This window comes from Coregonus lavaretus (genome assembly GCF_964263955.1).
Source record: "Coregonus lavaretus genome assembly, chromosome: 37".
Taxonomy (NCBI): domain Eukaryota; kingdom Metazoa; phylum Chordata; class Actinopteri; order Salmoniformes; family Salmonidae; genus Coregonus; species Coregonus lavaretus.
In genome coordinates, this window is record NC_140024.1 from 4238560 (window position 1) to 4258504 (window position 19945).

Here is a 19945-nt window from a genome sequence, read left to right on the forward strand (position 1 = left end):
CTAAGTTGACTGTGCCTTTAAACAGCTTGGAAAATTCCAGAAAATGATGTCATGGCATTAGAAGCTTCTGATAGGCTATTTGACATAATTTTAGTGAATTGGAGGTGTACCTGTGGATGCATTTCAAGGCCTACCTTCAAACTCAGTGCTTCATTTCTTGACATCATGGGAAAATCAAAAGAAAATCAGCCAAGACCTCAGAAAAAAAATGGTAGACCTCCACAAGTCTGGTTCATCTTTGGGAGCAATTTCTAAACACCTGAAGGTACCACGTTCATCTGTACATACAATAGTATGCAAGTATAAACACCTTGGGACCACGCAGCCGTCATACCGCTCAGGAAGGAGAGCATTCTGTCTCCTAGAGATGAACGTACTTTGGTGCGAAAAGTGCAAATCAACCCTAGAACAACAGCAAAGGACCTTGTGAAGATGCTGGAGGAAACAGGTACAAAAGTATCTATATCCACAGTAAAACGTGTCCTATATCGACATAACCTGAAAGGCCGCTCTGCAAGGAAGAAGCCACTGCTCCAAAACCACCATAAAAAAGCCAGACTATGGTTTGCAACTGCACATGAGGAAAAATATTGTAATTTTTGGAGAAATGTCCTCTGGTCTGATGAAACAAAAATAGAACTGTTTGGCCATAATGATCATCGTTATGTTTGGAGGAAAAAGGGGTAGCTTGCAAGCCGAAGAACACCCTCCCAACCGTGAAGCACGGGGGGGACTGGTGCACTTCACAAAATAGATGGCATCATGAGGAAGGACAATTATGTGGATATATTGAAGCAACAGCTCAAGACATCAATCAGAAAGTTAAAGCTTGGTTGCAAATGGGTCTTCCAAATGGACAATGACCCCAAGCATACTTCCAAAGTTGTGGCAAAATGACTTAAGGACAACAAAGTCAAGGTATTGGAGTGGCCATCACAAAGCCCTGACCTCAATCCTATAGAAAATGTGTGGGCAGAACTGAAAAAGCGTGTGCGAGCAAGGAGGCCTACAAACCTGACTCAGTTACACCAGCTCTGTCAGGAGGAATAGGCAAAAATTCACCCAACTTGTGGGAAGCTTGTGGAAGGCTACCCGAAACGTTTGACCCAAGTTAAACAATTTAAAGGCAATGCTACCAAATACTAATTGAGTGTATGTAAACTTCTGACCCACTGGGAATGTGATGAAAGAAATAAAAGCTGAAATAAATCATTCTCTCTACTATTATTCTGACATTTCACATTCTTAAAATAAAGTGGTGATCCTAACTGACCTAAGACAGGGAATTTTTACTAGGATTAAATGTCAGGAATTGTGAAAAACGGAGTTTAAATGTTTTTGGCTAAGCTGTATGTAAACTTCCGACTTCAACTGTATATCCATAACCCACTTAACTTCAATCTGCTGAAAAAATAAATAATCTGCTATGATTAAATGTGTATTTTCCTATTGGTCGCAAATATGACCACTAAGATATTTTATATACCACAAACATCATGGATTCAATGTATTGAAAATTAAAGCACATATGTAAACTACACCTTTAAACATTATATTTGAAGCTGTTGAATACAGACTTCTGGTGCCAAATTCATCTGTAAAAGTAGACCTTGGTGATTTATGCTTGTGGTCCTGTGACCATTTTGAGAAATCATATGAAACTTCTCTGAATAATATTAGACACCTTAGTAATGCATAATATGATTTGTTGATAAGTAAAACTTTAATTTCTGTAGAACCTGTTAAGTACAACAACAACAAACAAAAAACTATTGTGACTGATGGCATTAAATGGGTTGCCGAAAATGCTGTTATCGAGGTAATTTCCTTAGTAGGTGAAGTCAGAGGTCAGCATGTTGGAGAAGTCGAAGCTCAGGGATGATAGACAAGCTTCCCACTAGTTATTACCAGTTGGAGGGGCTTTCAAGTGGATTTTTTCCAGTCGTATGTGATAAATACCACATTCCCACTTGGTTATGAATACAGTTTAAGCCTTAATTGGGTGTTGAATATGAGGTCTTTCTCTTGATTGGTTGATCCCACCCTACTGTTCCATATCCTCTAACACCACTGACCCACCTCCTTTTCCTGCAACTTGTTTCCTATTTCCTGTTTAGTCCTCATCCTGCAGGGCCATGAAGACATGGTTCTGGAGGAGGTGGACCCGGATTGGGAGAAGAAAGAGAACAAAGAGGCTCAGGGAGCGGCCCTGCTCCAGGCCTTACCCTCACTCCTACCCCAGGTCAGAGGCAGAGTCAAACAGCCTTGCTGGTAGTCACTAGATTACCATGCTTGAATGGACAAAAGTGGCAGTAGCTTTAAAGCTGATCAGAAAGTCACCAACATGTTACGACAAAACAAAACTGTTACATTTTCATAATGGAAATGCCATTGAACTTAATAATGTTATTTTTCTGGTGCTGCAATAGCCATACTCTCTGTATGTACTGTATTTCTCTGTCGCAGCAGATTATGGCCATGCAACAAGAAGCAGAGGATGCAGAGACACAGACAGAGAGATGGACTCCCCTCATGGAGAGCATCAAGAAAGAGGCAGAGGAGGCTGCTATGGTGAAAGTGGAAGAGAAGTAATAAAAGAGTCCATCTGTTTTCCTCTTCCTCCTATTCCCTCTTAATTCTTCTCACACTCACCTTTTTACAATCTCATATTTTTCCCAGAGATCTGTCTCCCGTTGTCTGTATGTGTGATGAGTGTGATTAGAAGGAGTCAGGCGCAGGAGGGTAAATCACAGAATATAGAGTTTATTCTGTCGTACACAGTTGCGCTGGAAATCTACCCCGGCAATACAAGGTAAGGGTAGCTCCAACAAAATACAGGCACAGGGGAATAATCTACCCCGGCAATACAAGGTACAAGTAGTTCCAACAAAATACAGGCACAGGGGAATAATCTACCCCGGCAATACAAGGTACGAGTAGCTCCACTGAGCTACACTCAACTCACAGAAAACAATCACCCTGTCAAGAGTTGCTGTAGGTAGGTGTGGTGTGGAATCAGGCGCAGGACGCAGAAGTTAAGTCCAAACAAAGTCTTTAGTAGATCAACACAAAATAATCCAAGAACAGCCCGGAGGCGAGAAAAGCGAGCACAGGCGTAACCAAACGGGCGCACTAAACATGTGCGTAAATCTCTCCTAAAACAACGAGGCAAACTACTAAATAGCGCACCAAAATAGGTAGCGCAGCAACACGGCAAGAAAACAATTACACACAACACCTAACTAACAACAAGGAACTAAATAGGGTGCTTAATGAGACATAACACAAAACAGGTGTGACAAACAGACAAAACCAATCAAACAAGAAACATAGAACGGTGGCAGCTAGTACTCCGGAGACGACGACCGCCGAAACCTGCCCGAACAAGGAGGAGGGGCCGCCTCGGCCGAAACCGTGACAGTACCCCCCCCTTGACGTGCGGCTCCAGCCGTGCGCCGCCCCCGGCCTCGGGGACGACCAGGAGGACGCGGAGCAGGGCGCGTAGGATGACCACGATGGAATTCGGTCAGCAGGGACGGATCCAGAATGTCCCTCCTCGGCACCCAGCACCGCTCCTCCGGACCGTACCCCTCCCACTCCACGAGATATTGGAGACCCCCCATCCGGCGTCTCGAATCCAGGATGGTCCGAACAGTGTACGCCGGAGCCCCCTCGATGTCCAACGGGGGCGGAGGAGTCTCCTCAATCTCAAAGTCCTGGAGTGGACCAGCTACCACCGGCCTGAGGAGAGACACATGGAACGAGGGGTTAATATTCTTGTAATCAATGGGCAGTTGTAACCTGTAACACACCTCGTTCAATCTCCTCAGGACTTTAAAAGGCCCCACAAACCGCCGACCCAGCTTCCGGCAGGGCAGGCGGAGGGGCAGGTTTCTGGTTGAGAGCCAGACTCGATCTCCAGGTGCGTACACTGGCCCCTCACTGCGGTGTAGGTCGGCGCTCGTCTTCTGTCAACGGATGGCTCGCTGCAGATGGACGTGTGCAGCGTTCCACGTCTCCTCCGAGCGCCGCACCCACTCATCCACAGCAGGGGCCTCGATCTGGCTCTCATGCCAAGGTGCCAGAACCGGCTGGTACCCTAACACACACTGGAAAGGGGTTAGTCTAGTGGAGGAGTGGCGGAGAGAGTTCTGTGCCATCTCGGCCCAGGGCACATATCTCGCCCACTCCTCCGGCCGGCCCTGACAATATGACCTCAGAAACCTACCCACATCCTGGTTGACTCGTTCGACCTGCCCATTACTCTCCGGGTGGTAACCCGAGGTAAGGCTCACCGAGACCCCCAACCGTTCCATAAAGGCTCTCCAGACTCTGGAGGTAAACTGGGGGCCTCGATCGGACACTATATCCTCGGGTACCCCGTAATGCCGGAAGACGTGAGTAAATAGAGCCTCAGCGGTCTGTAGGGCAGTAGGAAGACCCGGCATGGGAAGGAGACGACAGGCCTTCGAGAACCGATCCACAACGACCAGGATGGTGGTATTTACATTTACATTTACATTTGAGTCATTTAGCAGACGCTCTTATCCAGAGCGACTTACATTTAGTGAGTGCATACATTTTTCATACTGCCACCTGGAGCAATTCAGTTGTATTCCCTTGTGAGGAGGGAAGGTCGGTAACAAAATCCACCGAGAGGTGAGACCAGGGTCGCTGTGGAACGGGCAGGGGTTGTAATTTACCCCTGGGCAAGTGTCTGGGCGCCTTACACTGGGCACACACTGAGCAGGAGGAGACATAAACCCTCACATCCCTGGCTAACGTTGGCCACCAGTACTTCGTACTAAGGCAGTGCACTGTCCGGCCAATACCTGGATGTCCAGAGGAGGGTGACGTGTGAGCCCAATAAATCAGCCGATCCCGGACCTCGAGCGGGACGTACGTCCGACCCACCGGACACTGTGGAGGGCTAGGGTCGGTGCGTAATGCCCGCTCGATCTCCGCATCGACCTCCCACACCACCGGTGCCACCAGACAAGACTCCGGTAGAATGGGAATGGGCTCCACGCACCTCTCCTCCGTGTCATACCGCCGGGACAGGGCATCTGCCTTCCCGTTCTCCGACCCAGGGATGTAAGTGATCTTGAACACAAACCGGGCGAGAAACATAGTCCATCGAGCCTGGCGAGGATTCAGTCTCCTAGCTGCCCGAATGTATTCCAGGTTACGGTGGTCGGTCAGAATGAGGAAAGGGTGTTGAGCCCCCTCAAGCCAATGCCTCCACACCTTTAGGGCCTGTACTACGGCTAACAGCTCCCTGTCCCCTACGTCATAATTCCGCTCCGCCGGACTGAGCTTCTTAGAATAAAAAGCACAGGTGCGGAGCTTAGGTGGTGTGCCGGACCGTTGTGAAAGAACTGCCCCGATTCCGGCCTCAGACGCGTCCACCTCTACTTGGAAGGGTAAAGCGGGATCCGGGTGCGCCAGCACCGGAGCCGAGGTAAACAGGTCCTTCAGTCTCCCAAAGGCCCTGTCCGCCTCAGCCGACCACTGCAAGCGCACCGGACCCCCCTTCAGAAGAGACGTTATGGGAGCTGCCACCTGTCCAAAACCCCGGATAAACCTCCGGTAGTAATTCGCAAAACCCAAGAACCGCTGCACCTCTTTAACTGTAGTTGGGGTTTGCCAATTACGCACGGCAGACACTCGGTCCACCTCCATTCTCACCCCTGACGCAGACAACTGGTAACCCAAAAAGGAAACTGACTCCTGAAAGAACAGACATTTCTCGGCTTTGACATACAGGTCATGCTCCAACAGTCTCCTCAATACCCTGCGCACCAGGGCTACATGCTCGGCCCGAGTAGAACTGTACACAAGAATATCATCTATGTACACCACTACTCCCTGCGCCTGCATGTCCCGGAAAATCTCATCTACAAACGATTGGAAGACTGATGGAGCATTCATTAACCCATATGGCATGACGAGATACTCGTAATGGCCGGAGGTAGTACTAAATGCTGTCTTCCACTCATCGCCCTCCCTAATGCGCACCAAGTTATATGCGCTCCTGAGGTCCAATTTTGTGAAGAACCGTGCCCCGTGTAATGACTCCGTCATGGTCGCAATCAGCGGGAGTGGATAACTATATTTCACAGTCACCTGATTGAGACCGCGGTAATCAATACACGGACGCAAACCTCCATCCTTTTTCTTCACAAAAAAGAAGCTCGAGGACGCGGGAGAAGTGGAAGGCCGTATGTATCCCTGTCTCAGAGACTCGGCAATGTAAGTCTCCATTGCCCTTTTCTCCTCCTGTGACAAAGGATACACATGGCTCCGCGGGAGCGCAGCTCCTATCTGGAGGTCTATCGCACAATCCCCCTGTCTATGAGGCGGCAACCGTGCCGCTCTGGTCTTACTAAACACGAGTGCCAAATCCTCATACTCAGGCGGAATGTGCAGTGCTGGCATCTGGTTCGGGCTCTCCACCGAGGTCGCCCCTACGGAAACACCCAGACATAGCCCCTCACACTGAGCAGACCACCCTTTAAGAGCCTTCTCTCGCCACGAAATCGTAGGATCATGGGTAATCAACCAGGGAAGCCCCAGTACCACCGGATACGCAGGAGAGTCGATCAGATAGAGTTGAATCGTCTCCTCATGACCCCCCTGCGTCATCATCCTAAGTGGCGCTGTGACCTCCCCAATCAACCCAGATCCTAACGGACGACTATCTAAGGCATGTACAGGGAAGGGCTTATCGACTGGAAGGAGGGGAATCCCTAACTTAACACAGAATTTACGATCTACAAAATTCCCAGCTGCGCCTGAATCGACTAGCGCCTTATGCTGGGAACGAGGTGCAACCTGTGGGAAACAAACAGGTAATGTAATGTGTACGACAGAAAGCTCTGGGTAAGTAGGGCGCCTACTCACCTGGGAGGACTCCCCAATGTGTGACCTGCCATCTCCCTCACCAGGGGACCCTCCCCAGCACCTAGCCGCGGTGTGCCCTCCGCGGCCACAGTTGGTGCAGGAGACTGCCCCCCTCGGGCTCCTTCCTCTCCTCCCTCTAGCGCCAGCACCTCCAAGCTCCATCGGGCTCGGCTCGGAGGCACTGGAGGGTGGAATGGGAGGCCCCCACCTGGGACGTCCGCGGGTCGCGAGCAGGGTGTCCAGCCGAATGGCCATGTCCACCAACTGGTCAAATGTTAGTGTAGTATCCCTGCACGCTAACTCTCTGCGGATGTCCTCCCGAAGGCTACATCTAAAGTGGTCTATGAGGGCCCTCTCATTCCACCCTGCATCTGCCGCCAGAGTCCGGAACTCCAGCGCAAACTCTTGAGCGCTCCTCATCCCCTGTCGGAGGTGGAATAGACGCTCCCCCGCCGCCTTCCCCTCTGGTGGATGGTCGAAGACAGCACGGAAGCGGCGGGAGAACTCCGCATAGGTGACTGTGGCGGCGTCTATTCCCCTCCATTCGGCGTTGGCCCACTCCAACGCCTTGCCGGTGAGACAGGAGATGAGGGCGGAAACGCTCTCGTATCCCGAGGGCGCCGGGTGTATGGTGGCAAGGTAGAGCTCCACTTGTAATAGGAACCCCTGACACCCGGCAGCGGTGCCGTCGTACGCCCTCGGGAGCGAGAGCCGAATCCCACTGGGTTCCGGTAGTTGGACGGGCGGGCTGTCCGATGGTGATGGTGCGATAGGTGGGGGTGTGGGTACCCCGCTTGTCTCCCATCGATGGAGGGTGTTCATGACGCGGTCCAAGGCGTGCCCGATCTGGTTGATTCGATCCTCTTGACCACGAAAACGCTCCTCCATGACGTCGGTGGGTGCTCCTGCTGATTCCATATGTGGTGTGTAATTCTGTCAAGAGTTGCTGTAGGTAGGTGTGGTGTGGAATCAGGCGCAGGACGCAGAAGTTAAGTCCAAACAAAGTCTTTAGTAGATCAACACAAAATAATCCAAGAACAGCCCGGAGGCGAGAAAAGCGAGCACAGGCGTAACCAAACGGGCGCACTAAACATGTGCGTAAATCTCTCCTAAAACAACAAGGAGGCAAACTACTAAATAGCGCACCAAAATAGGTAGCGCAGCAACACGGCAAGAAAACAATTACACACAACACCTAACTAACAACAAGGAACTAAATAGGGTGCTTAATGAGACATAACACAAAACAGGTGTGACAAACAGACAAAACCAATCAAACAAGAAACATAGAACGGTGGCAGCTAGTACTCCGGAGACGACGACCGCCGAAACCTGCCCGAACAAGGAGGAGGGGCCGCCTCGGCCGAAACCGTGACACACCCACAAGGACAAGGGGACAGATACACTTATACACGGACTAATGAGGGGATATGAACCAGGTGTGTGTAATTGACAAGACAAGACAAATGGAATGATGATATATGGAGCGGTAGGGCCGGTGACGACGAACGCTGAAGCCTGCCCGAACAAGGAGGGGAGGCAGCCTCGGAACAGTATGAGTGATGAATTGGGACTGGCTGTTGAGTTCACCAATGCCTTTTGGCTCTGTGTGATTGTCTGATGTATTGACCCCTGCCCTCTGACCTGGTCTCCAGGCTGCAGCAGCAGTTAGAAGAAGCAAGGATGGCTGAGGAAGTGGCCAGGCAGGCAGCTGAGATGGCAGTTAGACAACTAGAGGAGGAGCAGGCTGCCAGTGCCCAGAGGGCCACAGACTCACAGCAGGAGGCTGATGGAGAGCAGTAAGTCCCACACACACACGCACACAGAGAAACACATACACACACATACAGTACCAGTCAAAAGTTTGGACACACCTACTCATTCAAAGGTTTTTCTTTATTTTCACTATTTTCTACATTGTAGAATAATAGTGAAGACATCAACACTATGAAATAACACATATGGAATCACGTAGTAACCAAAAAAGTGTTAAACAAATCAAAATATGTTTTATATTTGAGATTCTTCAAATAGCCACCGTTTGCCTTGATGACAGCTTTGCACACTCTTGGCATTCTCTCAACCAGCTTCACCTGGAATGATTTTCAAATCAAATCAAATTGAATTTGCCACATGCGCCGAATACAACATGTGTAGCCACGACTCAGTGAAACATAAGATATTACCGTTTTTAATTTCCCATTGGTAGGATATCCTTGATCTTAGGTCGTCCATTTTGTTTTCAAATGATTGTACGTTGGCTAATAGGATTGATGGAAGAGGCAGATTACTCGCTCGCCGTCAGATACTTACAAGGCACCCCGACCTACGTCCACGATATCTCTGTCTCTTTCTCATGCGAATGACGGGGATTTGGGCCTTGTCGGGTGTCTGTAGAATATCCTTTACGTCCAACTCATTGAAGAAAAAATCTTCATCCAATACGAGGTGAGTAATCACTGTCCTGATATCCAGAAGCTCTTTTTGGTCATAAGAGACGGTGGCAGAAACATTGTGTACAGAATAAATTACAAATAATGCAAAAAAACACACATAATAGCACAATTGGTTAGAGGGCTGTAAAACGGCAGCCATCTCCTCCGGCGCCATCTTGAAGGAGTTACCACATATGCTGAGCACTTGTTGGCTGCTTTTCCTTCACTCTGCCGTCCTACTCATCCCAAACCATCTCAATTGGGTTGAGGTCGGGGGATTGTGGAGGCCAGGTAATCTGATGCAGCACTCCATCACTCTCCTTCTTGGTAAGATAGCCCTTACACAGTCTGGAGGTGTGTTGGGTCATTGTCCTGTTGAAAAACAAATGATAGTCCCACTAAGCCCAAACCAGATGGGATGGCGTATCGCAGCAGAATGCTGTGGTAGCCATGCTGGTTAAGTGTGCCCCCACACCATAACACCTCCTCCTCCATGCTTTACGGTGGGAAATACACATGCGGAGATCATCCGTTCACCCACCCCACGTCTCACAAAGACACAGCGGTTGGAACCAAAAATCTCCAATTTGGACTCCAGACCAAAAGGACACATTTCCACTGGTCTAATGTCCAGGTCTCTTCTTATTATTCTTGTCCTTTAGTAGTGGTTTCTTTGCAGCAATTCAACCATGAAGGCCTGATTCACACAGTCCCCTCTGAACAGTTGATTTTGAGATGTGTCTGTTACCTGAACTCTGTGAAGCATTTATTTGGGCTGCAATCTCTGAGGCTGGTAACTCTAATGAACTTATCCTCTGCAGCAGAAGTAACTCTGGGTCTTCCATTCCTTTGGCGGTCCTCATGAGAGCCAGTTTCATCATAGCGCTTGATGGTTTTTGCGAGAAACTTTCAAAGTTCTTGAAATTTTCCGGATTGACTGACCATCATGTCTTAAAGTAATGATGGACTGTCGTTTCTCTTTGCTTATTTGAGCTGTTCTTGCCATAATATGGACTTGGTCTTTTACCAAATAGGGCTATCTTCTGTATCACAACACAACTGATTGGCTGAAACGCATTAAGGAAATAAATTCCACAAATTAACTTTTAACAAGGCACACCTGTTAATTGAAATGCATTCCAGGTGACTACCTCATGAAGCTGGTTGAGAGAATGCCAAGAGTGTGCAAAGCTGTCATCAAGGCAAAGGGTGGCTATTTGAAGAATCTCAAATATAAAATATATTTTGATTTGTTTAACACTTTTCTGGTTACTACATGATTCCATGTGTTATTTCATAGTGTTGATGTCTTCACTATTATTCTACAATGTAGAAAATAGTAGAAATAAAGCAAAACCCTTGAAACTTTTGACTGGTACTGTACATATACACACACTTACTCACACAAAGGTGAATTAACATCCATCCCCTCCCCTCTTGAACACGTGAGAGTGCTGGAGTGTATGTTGCTGAGCTGGTTCGTGCTGAGCTGATGATGCTTCTAAGACTGGGCCAATGAAGTGATGATCACTGGGTTGTGACGAAAAGCATGATGTAGGGCTGCGAGCTGCACTTAATGCCGCGGCTTGCTATGTCACACACACAAACACATACACACACCAGGACATGGCATCACCAAGGAGACAACCCTCAATAATCGTCCTGCTCACTCTCTGTTTTGCAAAGACTGCCCAATATCCAGGAGGAAGAGAACGAGGAAGACCCTGAGTAAGTCCCTCTCCTACTTCCTGTTATTCTTCAATGCTTCTATCCACAGCAGATTAGATGAATGTTGCCCTTAACCACTTCTCCGGACTCAGACATTAAATCGCCACCCTAATGGTTAAGATTATAGTCAGGGGTTGTCTAATCTGACCCTGTAGTTAGGGGCAGCTTCCATCTCAAGCATTTTAACATCTCATATCCAAACCTTTGACCCCATCCTCTTCCCTCTACAGTTTGACTCATAAACCAGATGTTTGATAGGATACGGAGCTTGCTATTTCTAACACTGCTGCACAGTAGCCTACATACTTTCTGGAGGGCTGAGGGGCTCTGTTTGTCTGCTGTTTGTCTGCTAATGATATGGATGCAGCTGTTCAAATGACAGGGGTAACTGGAGTTGCATCAAGGCACCTCAATAAGCGGATTAAGCACTAAAACTATCAATATTGGTTTTGCCCACTATTTGGGGAGCACTATTGAAAATGGATGTGTAAATCGAGCTCTGTACATGTTTAAAACTACAGTTTATGACTGTCTAACTGTCTGAGACTGTCTGAAGCTCTGTTTGTCCCCTTCTGCACACCGTCCAGGTTGCAAATGCTTCAGGAGGAGAGCGACGAGAGCATGGAAAATAAGAGTCCTGAAGAGAATAAGATATCAGAGGAAAATAAGATATCTCTTCAGATAACTGAGGAGAATAAAGTAACAGAGGAGGTTATAGTAATTGAGAAAATAATTCCAAAAACTGAAGATAATACGACTACACAGGATAATACGATATCTGAGACTAAAATAAGAGAGGTTACAATCATTGAGGAAACTAAGAACATTGAACAGAATACGGCCATAGTGGCGTATAAGATACCCAATGAGAGTAATTTCAACGAAGACACAAAAGTTGCTCCTGAAGAGAATGTAATCACTGACGATGACAAGATATCTGAGGAGAAAAAAGTAACAGAGGAAAATGATCATCCTGACAAGGACAAACTAACAGAGGTTACAGTCGTTGAGAAAATTAAGATTGTTGAAGAGAACACCATTACACAAGATAATGAGATATCTGAGGAGAAAAATACAAATGAAGACAAAAAAGTTGCCGCTGAGGAGAATAGTTTGGTCTCTAAAGAGACTAATGTAATAGAGGTTACAGTCATAGAAGAATACGATCAGAATACAGAAACAGCAGTGGAGAATATAGTCAGTGGAGAGGAGATATCTGAGACTAAAGTAACAGAGGAAAATAAAAGTCCTGACAATATTAAAATAACAGAGGTTACAGATGAGGTTATTGAGGTCATTGAGGAAATAATTCAGAGTACTGGAGAAAGTCCAACTATACAGGAAAATAAGATGTCAGAGGAGAAAGAAGTTACAGAGGAAAATAAAAGTCCTGACAAGAATAAGATAACAGAGGTTACAGATGAGGTTATTGAGGTCATTGAGGAAATAATTCAGAGTACTGGAGAAAGTCCAACTATACAGGAAAATAAGATGTCAGAGGAGAAAGAAGTTACAGAGGAAAATAAAAGTCCTGACAAGAATAAAATAACAGAGGTTACAGATGAGGTTATTGAGGTCATTGAGGAAATAATTCAGAGTACTGGAGAAAGTCCAACTATACAGGAAAATAAGATGTCAGAGGAGAAAGAAGTTACAGAGGAAAATAAAAGTCCTGACAAGAAGAAGATAACAAAGGTTACTGCCGTTGAGAAAATTAAGATTGAAGAGAGCATCCTAACAACAGATATCAAGATACCTGAGGAAACGCATGTAAATAAGGACAAAAAATCTTCTTATAGGAATATAGTGGTTGGAGAGATGGCCGTTGGAGAGATGATATCTGTGGAGACTAAAGTAGCAGAGGAAAATAAAAGTTCTGAGGAAAATACGATTCCAGAGGTTACAGATGAGATTACCGTCATTGAGGAAATTAACATTGTTGAAGACATTACGACCACACAGGATAATAAGATATCTAAAGAGAATAAAATAACAGAAGAGGTGACAGTCATTGTGAAAATTAAGATTAATGAACAGAATACTATGCAGGAAATATCCAATAAGATAACAGTCAATGAAGCCAGAAAAGTTGCAGGGGAGAATATAGTAACTGTAGAGAATAAGATATCTCAGGAGAAAATAAGTCCTGAGAAGAATAAGATAGCAGAAGTTTCAGTCATTATTATAATCACTGAAGAGAATAAAATATTAAAGGAGAAAACGGTCAACCAAGACATAAAAGTTGCTGAGGACAATATTGTCGTTGAGGACTACATTGACGCTTTGGAGCTTACAGAGGACATTAAGATCACTGAGTAAGCAGAATCATTACCAGATAGAGGCTTATTCCCGCTTTGGAATGTGCTTCCTGTGCTGAGAAGTTGTGCTTTGATACCACATAAACTAGGCTACTCATTCCTCATGGCACCCAATGTCACAGATGTACAGCTTTGCGCCTTTTACATAACAAGTTGAAGGTCGGGATAAGGGGTAACTTGTTTTTTCCTCTTAAACTACTAGGATAAAGGGGTTGGTGTAAACGTTTAAACTTGCTTAATGGAGCATGATTGGGACAACTGGTACATAATATGCCATGACCTGTAGAAGAATGTAATTTTACCTATCTGGCTTGAAGGACCATGAAAACAAAAAACTCAGCGTCATCTATACTGAACAAAAATATAAATGCAACATGCAACAATTTCAAAGATTTTACTGAGTTGCAGTTCATAGAAGGAAATCAGTCAATTGAAATAAATAAATAAATTAGGCAGTAAACTATAGATTTCACTTGACTGGGCAGGGGCGAAGCCATGGGTGTGCCTGGAAGGGCATAGGCCCACCCATTTGGGAGCCAGGCTGACCTACTGGGGAGCCAGGTCCAGCCAATCAGAATGTGTTTCTCGCCACAAAAGGGCTTTATTACAGACAGAAATACTCCTCAGCACCCCCCTACCCCTCCTCAGACGATCTTGCAGGTGAAGAAGCCGGATGTGGAGGTCCTGGGCTGGCGTGGTTACACGTGGCCTGCAGTTGTGAGGCCGGTTGGATGTACTGCCAAATTCTCTAAACGACGTTGGAGGCGGCTTATGGTAGAGAAACTAACTTTCAAATCTCTGGCAACAGCTATGTTGGACATTCCTGTAGTCTGCATGCCAATTGCACGCTCCCTCAAAACTTGAGACATCTGTGGCATTGTGTTGTGTGACAAAACTGCACATTTTAGAGTAGCCTTTTATTGTCCCCAGCACAAGGTGCACCTGTGTAATGATCATGCTGTTTAATCAGCTTCTTGATATGCCATGCCTGTCAGGTGGATGGATTATCTTGGCAAAGGATAAATGCTCACTAACAGGGATGTAAACAAATTTGTGCAAAACATTTGAGAGAAATAAGCTTTTTGTGCGAATCGAACATTTCTGGGCTCTTTTATTTCAACTCATGAAACATGGGACCAACACTTTAGATGTTGCGTTTATATTTTTGTTCAGTATATATGGACAGTGCTTGGGCACAAACTTGTAAAGCTGAACAAAGTTAAGATTTATGGTAACACATATTGTTAACTGATTATTAATTGGTTACATATTATTGGGCAGCTTCAGTACTTACTGCAATTAACTCTAAACTGCATGGATTCAAAGCCAACATTCCATGCAGCGCTTTCTCCCCAGCTTGAGTGCTGATAGAGTTGCTAAGTGATAGAGTTTGAATGTTTAATTCCTAACCTTCTCATGGTCAAATTGTCCAGGTTGAAGCTGCTTCACGAGAGCGACGAGAGCATGGAGAATAGAAGTCCTGAGAAAAATAAAGTCATAGAGGTTACTGTCATTGAGAAAATTCAGAGCATTGAAGACAATACTCTAATGGATATTGTAGTCGCTGAAGACATTGAGATATCTGAAGACAACAAAGCTAAATCTGTGGAGCCTAAAGTGGAGAATAAGATCACTGAGTAAGCCAAATCATTAGCAGGTAGAGGCTTAATCCTGCTTTGTTTTTTACACCAAGGCTACTCACGCCTCATGGCATTCCCATGCAGCTAAAAGGTTTGCTGTCCCCATATGCGCTCAGCTTTTTGGCTTTCACTGAACCCAAAGGCCAAAGAGTGTTTTATTTATTCTGTGGAGTTTAAGATTACTATTTTGAGTGTTCAGAAGTAATGTCCATCCCCAGTCATGGTACAGTGCCTTGCAAAAGTATTTGTCCCCCTTGGCGTTTTTCCAATTTTGTTGCATTACAACCTGTAATTTTATTTTATTTTTATTTGGATTTCAAAAAAAAATTAAAAAAATTGTTTCAAAAAAGTATAAAAATTAAATAACGGAAAAGTGGTGCATGCATATGTATTCACCCCCTTTGCTATGAAGCCCCTAAATAAGATCTGGTGCAATCAATTACCTTCAGAAGTCACATAATTTGTGAAATAAAGTCCACCTGTGTGCAATCTAAGTGTCACTTGATCTCAGTATATATACACCTGTTCTGAAAGGCCCCAGAATCTGCAACACCACTAAGCAAGGGGCACCACCAAGCAAGCGGCACCATGAAGACCAAGGAGCTCTCCAAACAGGTCAGGGACAAAGTTGTGGAGAAGTACAGATCAGGGTTGGGTTATAAAAAAATATCAGAAACTTTGAACATCCCACGGAAAACCATTAATCCATTATTCAAAAATGGAAAGAATATGGCACCACAACAAACCTGCCAAGGAGGGCATTAATCAGAGAGGCAACAAAGAGACCAAAGGTAACCCTGAAGGAGCTGCAAAGTTCCATAGCGGAGATTGGAGTATCTGTCTTTAAGCCGTACACTCCACAGAGCTGGGCTTTACGGAAGAGTGGCCAGAAAAAAGCCATTGCTTAAAGAAAGAAATAAGCAAACACGTTTGGTGTTCGCCAAAAGTCATGTGGGAGACTCCCCAAACATATGGAAGAAGGTACTCTGGTCAGATGAGACTAAAATTGAGCTTTTTGGCCATCAAGGAAAACACTGTGTCTGGCGCAAACCCAACACCTCTCATCACCCAGAGAACACCATCCCCACAGTGAAGCATGGTGGTGGCAGCATCATGCTGTGGGGATGTTTTTCATCGGCAGGGACTGGGAAACTGGTCAGAATTGAAGGAATGATGGATGGCGCTAAATACAGGGAAATTCTTGAGGGAAACCTGTTTCAGTCTTCCAGAGATTTGAGACTGGGACGGAGGTTCACCTTCCAGCAGGACAGTGACCCTAAGCATACTGCTAAAGCAACAGCCGAGTGAAACATTTAAATGTCTTGGAATGGCCGAGTCAAAGCCCAGACCTCAATCCAATTGAGAATCTGTTGTATGACCTAAAGATTGCTGTACACCAGCGGAACCCATCCAACTTGAAGGAGCTGGAGCAGTTTTGCCTTGAAGAATGGGCAAAAATCCCAGTGGCTAGATGTGCTTATATAGACATACCCCAAGAGACTTGCAGCTGTAATTGCTGCAAAAGGTGGCTCTACAAAGTATTGACTTTGGGGGGGGGGGGGGGGGGGGTGAATAGTTATGCACGCTCAGGTTCTGTCTTTTTGTCTTATTTCTTGATTGTTTCACAATAAAAATACACACAATACCCCACATTAAATTGCTAATTAAGTACATAAATATCTAATTTACTTAAGTATTCACACCCCTGAGTCAATACATGTTAGCATCACCTTTGGTAGTTATTACAGCTGTGAGTCTTTCTGGGTAAGTCTCTCTAGCTTTGCACACCTGGATTGTACAATATTTGCACATTCTTATTTTTGTAATTCTTCAAGGTCTGTCAAGTTGGTTGTTGATCATTGCTAGACAGACATTTTCAAGTCTTGCAATAGATTTAAGCCGATTTTAAGTCAAAACCATAGCTAGGCCACTCAGGAACATTCAATGTCATCTTGGTAAGCAACTCCAATGTATATTTGGGCTTGTGTTTTAGGTTATTGTGCTGCTGAAATGTGAATTTATCTCCCAGTGTCTGTTGGAAAGCAGACTGAACATAGTTTCCCTCTAGGATTGTGCCTGTGCTTAGCTCTATTCTGTTTCTCCCTAGTCCTTGCCGATGACAAGCATACCCATAACATGATGCAGCCACCACCATGCTTGAAAATATGAAGAATGGTACTCAGTGATGTTTTATTCTGTACAGGCTTCCTTCATTTTGCTCTGCCATTTAGGTTAGTATTGTGGAGTAACTACAATGTTGTTGATCCATCCTCAGTTCTCTCCTATCATAGCCATTCAACTCTGTAACTGTTTAAAAGTCACCATTGACCTCATGGTGAAATCCCTGAGCGGTATACTTCCTCCCGGCAACTAAGTTAGGAAGGACGCCTGTATCTTTGTAGTGACTGGGTGTATTGATACACCATCCAAAGTGTAATTAATGACTTCACCATGTTCAAAGGGACATTCAATGTCTGCTATTAATTTTTTTTACCCAACTACCAATAGGTGCCCTTCTTTGCGAGGCTTTGGAAAACCTCCCTGGTCTTTGTGGTTGAATCTGTGTTTGAAATTCACTGCTCGACTGAGGGACCTTACAGATAATTGTATGTGTGGGGTACAGAGATAAGGTAGTCATTCAAAAATCATGTTAAACACTATTGTTGCACACAGAGTGAGCCCATGCAACTTATTATGTGACTTGCATCAATCTAATGAACATAATTGAATTAGCGGGTGATGCCTCTGGAATGTATACACTGATTAAGTAGGTTTAGTTATGGAGATTGTACTCCTATTAGAGAGAAGGTGAGAGAGACAGTTCCTCAGTTTAGGGTTCTTTAATGTTGATTGGAGATTAACAATGTTTGCAATTCTGTGCCATGTCACTCAGGTACGATTATCCAATTAACTGTCCATTTATCCATACAAGATGTGGTCTGGAAATAATAAACATGAATACAATGGCATCAATACTAAGAAAATGCACATTCATTTAGCAATAACAAAAGAAGATATTCAGCTCTCATCTGTTATAATAATCCAATGACTGAAACGAAAATACAAGTAGCTAGCAACATCAGACTAACCAGCTAACAATGACAAGCAAAAATGTAGCTAACAATGTTAGACAGCTATTATATAAAAAACTAGACACATAATGTAATAATGACGAAAATATTCTTTAACTATTGACAACTTCGTCAGTAAAACAGGGGGAAAACATATACAGTGGGGAAAAAAAGTATTTAGTCAGCCACCAATTGTGCAAGTTCTCCCACTTAAAAAGATGAGAGAGGCCTGTAATTTTCATCATAGGTACACGTCAACTATGACAGACAAAATGAGAAAAATAAATCCAGAAAATCACATTGTAGGATTTTTTTATGAATTTATTTGCAAATTATGGTGGAAAATAAGTATTTGGTCAATAACAAAGGTTTCTCAATACTTTGTTATATACCCTTTGTTGGCAATGACACAGGTCAAACGTTTTCTGTAAGTCTTCACAAGGTTTTCACACACTGTTGCTGGTATTTTGGCCCATTCCTCCATGCAGATCTCCTCTAGAGCAGTGATGTTTTGGGGCTGTCGCTGGGCAACACAGACTTTCAACTCCCTCCAAAGATTTTCTATGGGGTTGAGATCTGGAGACTGGCTAGGCCACTCCAGGACCTTGAAATCCACTCCTTCGTTGCCCGGGCGGTGTGTTTGGGATCATTGTCATGCTGAAAGACCCAGCCACGTTTCATCTTCAATGCCCTTGCTGATGGAAGGAGGTTTTCACTCAAAATCTCACAATACATGGCCCCATTCATTCTTTCCTTTACACGGATCAGTCGTCCTGGTCCCTTTGCAGAAAAACAGCCCCAAAGCATGTTGTTTCCACCCCCATGCTTCACAGTAGGTATGGTGTCCTTTGGATGCAACTCAGCATTCTTTGTCCTCCAAACACGACGAGTTGAGTTTTTACCAAAAAGTTCTATTTTGGTTTCATTTGACCATATGACATTCTCCCAATCCTCTTCTGGATCATCCAAATGCACTCTAGCAAACTTCAGACGGGCCTGGACATGTACTGGCTTAAGCAGGGGGACACATCTGGCAATGCAGGATTTGAGTCCCTGGTGGCGTAGTGTGTTACTGATGGTAGGCTTTGTTACTTTGGTCCCAGCTCTCTGCAGGTCATTCACTAGGTCCCCCCGTGTGGTTCTGGGATTTTTGCTCACCGTTCTTGTGATCATTTTGACCCCACGGGGTGAGATCTTGCGTGGAGCCCCAGATCGAGGGAGATTATCAGTGGTCTTGTATGTCTTCCATTTCCTAATAATTGCTCCAACAGTTGATTTCTTCAAACCAAGCTGCTTACCTATTGCAGATTCAGTCTTCCCAGCCTGGTGCAGGTCTACAATTTTGTTTCTGGTGTCCTTTGACAGCTCTTTGGTCTTGGCCATAGTGAAGTTTGGAGTGTGACTGTTTGAGGTTGTGGACAGGTGTCTTTTATACTGATAACAAGTTCAAACAGGTGCCATTAATACAGGTAATGAGTGGAGGACAGAGGAGCCTCTTAAAGAAGAAGTTACAGGTCTGTGAGAGCCAGAAATCTTGCTTGTTTGTAGGTGACCAAATACTTATTTTCCACTATAATTTGCTAATAAATTCATAAAAAATCCTACAATGTGATTTTCTGGAGAAAAAAATTCTCAATTTGTCTGTCATAGTTGACGTGTACCTATGATGAAAATTACAGGCCTCTCTCATCTTTTTAAGTGGGAGAACTTGCACAATTGGTGGCTGACTAAATACTTTTTTTCCCCACTGTACCTTACTTACAGTTTTGGTATTCACGCAGAGTGATGAATAAATTGGTCAGAAAGGAAATAATGTCCAAAACTGAGATTTGTGTTCGCAGCAGTAGGTG

General features: G+C 45.0%; 1 protein-coding gene across 1 annotated transcript in view; it reads left to right on the forward strand.

The window, feature by feature from the left end:
- The window catches only part of cngb1a (cyclic nucleotide gated channel subunit beta 1a), a gene marked incomplete at both ends in the record, with an annotated part of 77732 nt that overhangs the window by 40425 nt on the left and 17362 nt on the right, over positions 1-19945 (forward strand). Inside the window, 4 exons of the mRNA XM_084154052.1 lie at positions 2118-2242; positions 2467-2588; positions 8559-8702; positions 11025-11066. Coding sequence (XP_084010178.1) covers positions 2118-2242; positions 2467-2588; positions 8559-8702; positions 11025-11066 — 433 coding nt within the window. The remainder of the gene's footprint in view (positions 1-2117; positions 2243-2466; positions 2589-8558; positions 8703-11024; positions 11067-19945) is intronic.